Source organism: Buceros rhinoceros, unplaced genomic scaffold (assembly GCF_000710305.1).
Source record: "Buceros rhinoceros silvestris isolate BGI_N320 unplaced genomic scaffold, ASM71030v1 scaffold40537, whole genome shotgun sequence".
Lineage (NCBI taxonomy): Eukaryota > Metazoa > Chordata > Aves > Bucerotiformes > Bucerotidae > Buceros > Buceros rhinoceros.
In genome coordinates, this window is record NW_010422302.1 from 328 (window position 1) to 8,737 (window position 8,410).

Here is an 8,410-nt window from a genome sequence, read left to right on the forward strand (position 1 = left end):
CGTGTGTAACAACCCCTGTCGCGTCCCCGCGAAAACTTCATGCCCTCGGGGAGGAAAAGTGCTGCCGCGCCTGTTGGTGCGGTGACATTAGCAAACCACGAGGAGGTTGGCGAGGAGGCTGGGGCTGACGGAGGTATTTCTCTGCCTGCTGTTCCACAGGAATTCCCTTTGATGGTGGGCTGCGCTGCCTGTGCTGGAAGGTGGGTTTTGATCGGGGTGCTTCTGTTTTTGGCGAATGACGCTTTGGGTTGCTTAAGTACGTAGGATATTTTTGGGTACTTAAAGTTGTAAACAAGCAAAAAATCCTGAGCTTAAAAGCCACTCTGAAGCGACATTAATTTGTGGAGATCTGCACTGGCACGATCGCAGTAGCATTTACTGACCCAGGACAACCATCTCTTGAGATGGTAGAAAGCAGCTGCCCGCTCTTTGCATGAGAGCAGACCTTGGGATTAAGCGAGGAGTGCACTTCAGTCAGGTTTGCTATTGATCAGCCCTACAAATACGCCTGTGTTGAAAACCAGTCCCTGAAATATTCCTGACTGTTGCTTGGCGCACAGTACCAGGTTTTCTGGAGAAAGCTCCCAGTGTTTTCAGAGAGCTGCTGTGTTCAGCTCGCTCATCTCGCAGGTTTAACAGCTCATTCTCCAGGTACTAAGTTTTGTGCATCTGTCTTCTGCACAGATACTCCTGAACTACCTCCCTTTAGAGAAAGCCTTATGGAGCTCTTTGCTGAAGAAACAGAGGTGAGGACATCGGTGCTTATGTCTAATGATATCTGTGGAGAAGGGGAATAGTTCCTTAAATAATTAAGTAGCTTCATAAAATGAATCATTCTGGTATGGAATGCACTGTTCTGCTCTCTCTGGTAGATTGACCTCTTCAGCTAAACCCAGCTGAAGAGACAGTCAGATGCCTTCCGGCTGGGCAGGGTGGTACAGAGAGATCTGTGTGAACTCAGCCTGGGTGCTTACAGCGCTTTCGTCTTCTGCCTCACTGCAAATGCCTCTTTCCTTCCTGAAGGGATCTGTATTCCCAGTTCCTAAAGGAAATGATTATCCAGCCTGGGATTGCCAAAGCCAACCTGGGTGTTTCAAGGGAAGATGTGACCTTAGAAGATCATGTAAGTGCTGTTAAGTCTTTGTGTTGCAGAAGATTCCTGAGGTATAAACTGTTGTTCTGCATGTTGTCCCCTGGGCTGCTCTTGGCTGTGTTCTTGGACTGAGAGAACTGTGCCCTGCTAGCAGGAGGATCAGTTTCTAGGTACCAGCCTGGTATCTTAGAAGCTTTCAGTGTGAACTCTTGGCAAAGCACCAGTAGTTCTTGAGAGAGCTGTTTTCATCTACGCAAATCCCTTCTCCCCTCCTTTGGGGCAGGCTGCCCAGGCTGCGGGTCTCCTGGGGAAAGGGAGAGGCTCACGAGAGGTACCTCCAGCAAAGAGCCTCTCTCCTGGGAAGTGAGATCCATGGCTGGACTCGGAGCAGGCTAATCTGAACAGAGGGTATAAAAGAGGCAGGAGAGTCGAGTTGGACTATGGCATGGAAGGCAAGAGACTCGCCTAGTTCTAGTTCTGCTGCTGGCTTTTTTAATTTTAATTGACTACTTCCTGCCTCCCTGGGCTTTTTCCTTCCCTGAAGGTGCTGTTAAGAGCATATGTGTTAGGGGAGGAAATGAAGTAACCGATCAGAAGAGACTGTGAAGTGATATACCTGCTTCCATGATTTGTCCTGGACATTAACTCTCTGCTGGTGTACAGTCATCTGTGCTCTCTAAAGGACTTGGCGCTGTAAAACCAGCATGTTTATGATGTTCCATGCGTTGGCAGGTTACAGTGATCTTTGAATCTCTTGGAATGTTGTTGTTGTTTTTTGTTCTCTGGGTTAGTTGTTAACTTCTCGCGTGTCTTGATCTGGAGAGAGGAAGGAGTGTGTGGAGGGGAGGGCTGGTTAAGTCTGTCACGTTGGCAGACTGGTCAGATGCAGGACAGGCTGTTCATATTCCTGCGTATTTCCTTCTCTCTGGGCACAACGGGGGTGGTTAATCATCTTCCCAGAGCAGAGGTAGAGGGGGACGCTTGTAACTGACAACCACAGCAGCCAAGTACCATGTGGGCGGTTAAGTCTTACCTGAAGTACAAAGACCGTCTCCATTGCACAGGAATCTTGTTGAGGAAGGACAGGGTAGCTGCTTTGGGAGCAGAGTCATTAAGAGGCGGGTGAAAAGGGATTGGAAATGCTGGCTTCTGCGTCTCTAAGAACCTGCGTGCTCACTCATGGTTCCTCGTCACCCGTGTGAAGAAACAACACTAAACATAGCGTCAGGTTTAATTTTCCCTCTAGCTAGCTAAGAGCTTGCTGGTACTGGGTGACAGAGGGAGAGCAGAAGTGTTCAGCTGTGTGTATTTACTGAGGATGTTCCTACATGTGAAACACGCTTGTTCTGTCTCTCTTCATTTCTCCAGCCCCTCAATCCAAATCCAGACAGCCGATGGAACACATACTTCAAGGATAACGAAGTGCTTCTCCAGATAGACAAAGATGTCAGGTGTGTGAGGCGTAACGACTCGGAGTGCTTTGCTAAACACATTGTACTTCAAAAACAAAGTTTAATATTAAACTGAGCCTCCCACTGAACGTGGGGCATGTACTTCCTCCTTACGCCTGACTTCCTCCCGTGTCCATCCTAGGAGGCTGTACCCTGACATGGCATTCTTCCAGCGCCCAACAGACTACCCCTGCCTTTTAATCCTGGACCCCCAAAACGAGTTTGAGACGCTGCGCAAACGGGTGGAGCAGACCACGCTCAAGTCGCAGACAGTGGCGCGAAACCGCAGTGGGGTTACGAATGTGAGATGGAGCTGGGGGCTGTCTGTGGGGCAGGCATCTCAGCTGATAAGGGGATGGGTGTTTTTCAGGCTCTTTTCTATTCCTCTCCCTGCTTGTGCGGTGAAATTAAGCCAGTGCCCCAGCAGGTGCTGTGTGTTCTGGTGGCTGGACAGCCCTGTGGAACCAGCAAGGCATCCTGCTTTGCTCTTGAGGGGTAGCCAGCACTAGGACTTCACTCCTTTGTGCTTCCTGCCTTACTTGTCTTGGCTTATATGAACACTTCCCTGCTCAGTATAAGCTGCCCAAGTCTTTTGGGGGCCTGTGTGTACTAACAGCCAAGCTCGTCACACGTACGAAACTGCCTGTGCCAGCTGGCTATCCCGAATCAGCCCCAGTCTTGCTTTTCAGGTGAGCTCCCCTCTTAAAACAACACCTAATGCTCTGAGTGAGTATGAAGTTCTGCCCAACGGCTGTGAAGCTCACTGGGAAGTGGTGGAGCGAATCCTGTTCATCTATGCCAAGCTGAACCCTGGGATAGCCTATGTTCAGGGGATGAATGAAATCGTGGGGCCTCTTTACTACACCTTTGCCACAGATCCTAACAGTGAATGGAAAGGTGAGGGATGCTTTGGGCTGCTCGGTGACTGCTGTGGTACTGCATGCTCTCTGCCTGAAGAACTGCTTTGGGAACAAGACTCTGTTTAAACAACTCTTGTCTTGACTGATTTGGGGCCAGAAATCAAATACAGCAAGAGATGGGGACCGTAGTAAATTGATGGACGCTCAGTGGGCTGTGAGTGGTGAGGACATGGGAAGTGAAGACTTTTGAGGGGGTTTTGTTTGTTTTTTATGGGTCTAAGTTGCTATTTGTGAAACTTAAAATCCCTTTAGAAGCTCTTGTTTGCTCTTGCTGTGGATACCTGGTGAGAAAAGAGTGGAATGGGAGTACTTTGCCTGTTCTGCTTCACAGGATATCTGAGGGTGTGTGCTGATGGCAGGGAGAGCAGATGATGTTCTTGGGCTTAGATAACCGGTTTGTGACCCGATGTCATGAAGACCTTGTGCCACGTAAAGGGTCTGCATCGGCAGTGTGTGTAGATCAAATAAAAAAGCATCTAGCTTTGTCCCAGACCAAGCGAGCCAAGATGTTGTGGGCTCTGCTGCTTGAATCCAGTACAGCAACCGGAGTGGTGGAACAAGAACAGTTCTGTGTGCCCCTGTCAGTGATCCTTCCTCTATTTCCCCCATCATTTTTAAATGTATTTTTTTGTTTTCAGAACACGCTGAAGCAGACACATTTTTCTGCTTTACCAATCTAATGGCTGAAATTCGAGACAACTTCATTAAGAGCCTGGATGATTCTCAGTGTGGCATTACCTACAAAATGGAGAAGGTCTACTCCACCCTGAAGGAAAAAGATGTGGAGCTGTATTTGAAACTGGTGAGGAGTTAGGTGTTTCTCCGAGCCTTGGTGGAATGGGAGGAGTGGAGCTTAATAGTAGATTTAAATGTCAACTGATTTTGTTAAACCGTTACTGTGCTTGAATAGAAGAGTTGAGAGAGTGTGTCAAGGGCTTTGCCTTCGGGGAGTAGAGACTCTTATCTGTGAGCTAAACTATCCTCTCCTTGGAGTAAGCCTGGAGCAAGCTGACACAGCAAAGCTGCCCTCCCTGCCTGATGGGGAAAGCAAACAATAGTCGTTGCAAAGCTGCCAGCTGTGATCCCTGTCACCTGGGTTGAGACCTAGTTGGAGCTGGAGTCTTCGCTCTGTTCTAGTCATCAGGCAAAACATGAGCTTTGCTGTAGAGTTACAGGAATTGCGTTTCTCTTCAAAAACAAAACAGCCCACCCCCCCGCACATCTGTGGCCGCTGGATGCCTGTCAGCACTAACTTAAACTGCACAGAGATCATTCCTGAAGTAAACTTCAATCAAACAAACCGGTCCATCCCACTCCCCTACTTCTATCACTCTCCTTCGTGCAAGGGTCTGAGTGCCTGGGGCTGGTGTGGGTGTTGCTGAACATGAAGGTGGCGGCTTTTGTTGAAAATATCTTTATGTCCTGAAGGCTGTTTAGTGTGACAGTCCAAGGAGAATTTGGGAGGGAAACCTGTTCTAGCTACTTCAGCCTTCTCCAAATCACACTGAGGGTTTTGTGTGTGTTTAGAGAAATCAGGATATATGTCTTTTATAACCCAAAAAATGGTTTGTCAGCACAGTGACGTGATGCTGGCTGGTGGCTCATTCAGAGGGGAGAAAATAAACTGGTTACAGTTTGGCTGTCGGGAAGTGGTCCTGGCCATGGGGCAGCTGATCCTTGAGAATGTCAGGAGAATCCTGAACTCGTTTGAACTGATTAAACTTACAGTCCCTCAGTTTTAACAGCAAAAAACCCAGAAGGCTTCAGGCTAAAAGCATGTTTTACTGCCCATCAGTGTGAACTCTGTTCCATCTTTGTTTCTTTTTGTGCATAATAAACCTTTGGATAAATACAGGGCTTCTGGAAAGGAGGGGAAATCCTGACAAAACAGTGCCTCTGCTGGGGGGGCAGGGCTGTGGCTTTGCAGATAAATGCTGTTCAAACAGGAACATTAAAGTTCCTTGGCAGGTTTAACGGAACTAACACAAATAGTGCATTTAGGAAGAAAGGCTTCCTTTGCTCCATGGTGTGGACAGAGAAGCATTTTCTGGCTTGTCTGTAGACCTGGAGCATGGCTGCACTGAAAATCCCTCTGCCCAGCTTACTGTGAGAGCCCTGAAGGAGGCAGTGGGTTTGCTGATGTTGCGGTGGAGTTGGCAGCCGAGAGCAGGATTGGGGTGGAGATGGGGATGGAAACACGGGGTGCATCTCTTGTAGGGAACTGGCCAAGAGCATGTATTCATTCTTTGCCTGGTGCATGTCCAACAGCAAGAACAGAACATCAAACCCCAGTTCTTTGCCTTCCGCTGGCTGACCCTGCTCTTGTCCCAAGAGTTCCTGCTGCCAGACGTCATCCGTATCTGGGACTCCCTCTTTGCTGATGATAAGCGCTTTGATTTTCTCCTGCTCGTCTGTTGTGCCATGTTGACGTAAGTACAGAGGAAGCCTTCCTGCTCTTCTCCTTCCCTCTTTTCCCTAAATCTGTGGATCCAGGGATCCTCCCTACAGGGTCTTCTGTAGGCATGTGTTAAGGCATCTGTTGAATAGGTTAGTCCCTCTTCACCATGGTAGCAAAAGTGTTTTCAAAAGCCTCTGTAAGGGCACAGCGTAGCCAGTTTTTTAAAGTTCCTCTGTAAAAAGTCAAAAACAGGTGGAATAATTTCTATCTTTCAGACTAATCCGGGATCAGTTGCTGGAAGGAGACTTCACTCTGAACATGAGGCTGTTACAGGTAAGGGTTAAACGTAGTGGGCACAGGGAGCAATTGAAGAGTCTTAAAACTGTACAGTGAGAGGATGGTGGTATGAGAGAAGGTGTGTCTGGCTGCAGAGAAGTACCAGATCTCTGATGTTCGCATGCGGGAAACTCTTAGGGGATGTCACAGCACGCTGCTTACTGAACTGTGAGTCTACTGCTTGTGCACCCACCCGATCCAGCCCGCAGAGAAATCGCCACAGACTGAAGTTTCTGGTATTCCTTTGGTTTGCAAAAAACAGAGTAGTTTTGAGCAGAGATGTGAAACGCACTGTAACGGTGTTAAAGTTACTGGTCAGAGACTTTTGTTTAGTTCTGAGACCTGTGAAAACCCAGGGCTGGGAACACCTGCATCACACAGTGGGATATCTCTGGTTCTGCCAGTTCCTGCTTTGGGCAGTGCAAGATCCTGGCTTTGATAAGGCTTTCTGGCCTGAAGATAACCCTTGTGGCAGTCCCTTGGAGGACAAATAAAACAAACCAAACCACTTCTTGAAAGGTTTTGAGGCTGGATCAGTTACAAAACAGGAAACTGTTATGGGCTGTTAAGGGAGTAACTGAACACAGCAGCGTGTTATAATGGGCCAAGAACCCTGTTGTCGAGGTTTGCCTGGCTTAAATGAAACAAGAAGCGCTTGGTGGTCACTTGCATCTCTGTTTCTTTGATGCAGGATTATCCTATCTCTGATGTTCATCTGATTTTAAAGAAGGCAAAGGAACTTCAAGACTCCAAATAGTCCACGAGCCTACCAAAAGATGTCAGAGACCCTGTATGGCAGCGGGTCCCAGGGGATGCCCCCATCCAGTGTGGTGCACTAAAGCTCCCAGTTGTCTCTGCAGGACTTCAGGTTTCCTGTTTGGGCTACTGGCCACTTTGAAGACTTCCTTCTACTCTATTTATTAGGTCAAGGACTAATTACTTCCCCATCTACTTGGGTCCTGCACTCCAGATTTTTGTCCAATCTCAGATGCCTCTGTGCTGCCAAAAGCAGTTGTTTGTATCTTTTTTTAAAATGACTTTAAGTTTGGGGAGAAAGAGACCATCTGTCTGCGTATCCCTGAAGGGATGGACTCCTGTATCATGGAAGTAACACATGGAGTAACTTCTCATGGGAAAGGGACAGGCTGAGTCCAGTGGATTTTGGTGGGTGAGCATAGAAGGATCTTTCTCCTGTGAATAGAATGTATTCCAGTGAAGTTCACACATCCTGCCATTCAAGTAGCTTCTGGATTCTCCCTCATGTCTGCACTTGGCCATCCTGGGATGTGAAAAGAAGATTGCTTCCATTTCTGGTGATTGTCATCTGACATCCAGCAGTTTGGACCCCTTGGCCTGGGAGAGAGACCTTGACAGGCTGGGATGGTGGCTGTGTGCACTGAAACTGCCTGAATCCAGAATCGCCTTATCAACAAGGTCTCCTTGAAAGTGAGACTGTGGTGGTTGTCATCAAGGAGTGAAGCGTGGTTTGAAGTCAAGCCTTATTACACACAGCCTTAGAGCAGGAGCTTGTGGCTGCAGGGAGACCTCACGCTGCTTTCCCAGTTCTGAACTGGAGTATGTCCGGGTACAATCAGGGTGCTGAAATACAAGAAATGGGCATCTAGTCACGTGCAATGAAGACAGACGTATTTAGGGGCTTATACAGGCATGGCACGGGGGTTTCTGCCTCAGGGGCCTGCGTAACAGTACCCTGCACAAGCTCTGGTCATGTAACCTTGATATTGTCTCAGTGCTTCGTGCCGGGAAGAGGCGTGGTACAGGTCTGACTACAAGAGGCGTCCTTTGCTGGTGTAATCCACGGGGCACATGAACACTTGCCGTTAGCTGACTGCTGGGGCCACAGTGCTGAGCTGGACACTTCTCCCTCCTGAGAGGGAAACATTGCATTTCAAATACAGTGGGGCAGGCTCGGGTGACCATCAACAAACTCTGGAGAGAGCCGCTACCCTGGCTGTGGAACTGATCAGAAACCTTAATCCTCAGAGGGAGAAACCGCCAGCACCCGGGTGCTTGGGTGGTGCAGCAGCTCTCGAGTGAACACTAATCCCGCGTGCGTTTCCCTCCCTTGCTGTGCTGGCTCACCTTGCATCGCTGTTGGGCACTGCAGGTGTTGGTATTTATGGGTATTGATTCGTTAAAGGGCAGTCTGTGAGATCTGCTTAAGCTGCTGATGGCCTAGAATTGGCCTGAC

The 8,410-nt window shown here is 48.6% G+C and overlaps 1 protein-coding gene across 1 annotated transcript; it reads left to right on the forward strand.

Annotated features, from left to right (window-relative positions):
- Window positions 1–159: 159 nt before the first annotated feature.
- TBC1D13 (TBC1 domain family, member 13) lies at window positions 160–7,318 on the forward strand (the record flags this gene model as incomplete). The annotated part of the gene is made up of 10 exons (XM_010139981.1): window positions 160–200; window positions 685–746; window positions 1,024–1,123; window positions 2,462–2,544; window positions 2,687–2,846; window positions 3,234–3,441; window positions 4,103–4,266; window positions 5,733–5,893; window positions 6,138–6,195; window positions 6,890–7,318. Coding segments are annotated over 10 exons (1,103 nt in total), but the record flags the coding sequence as incomplete, so codon positions are not given.
- Window positions 7,319–8,410: the final 1,092 nt, after the last annotated feature.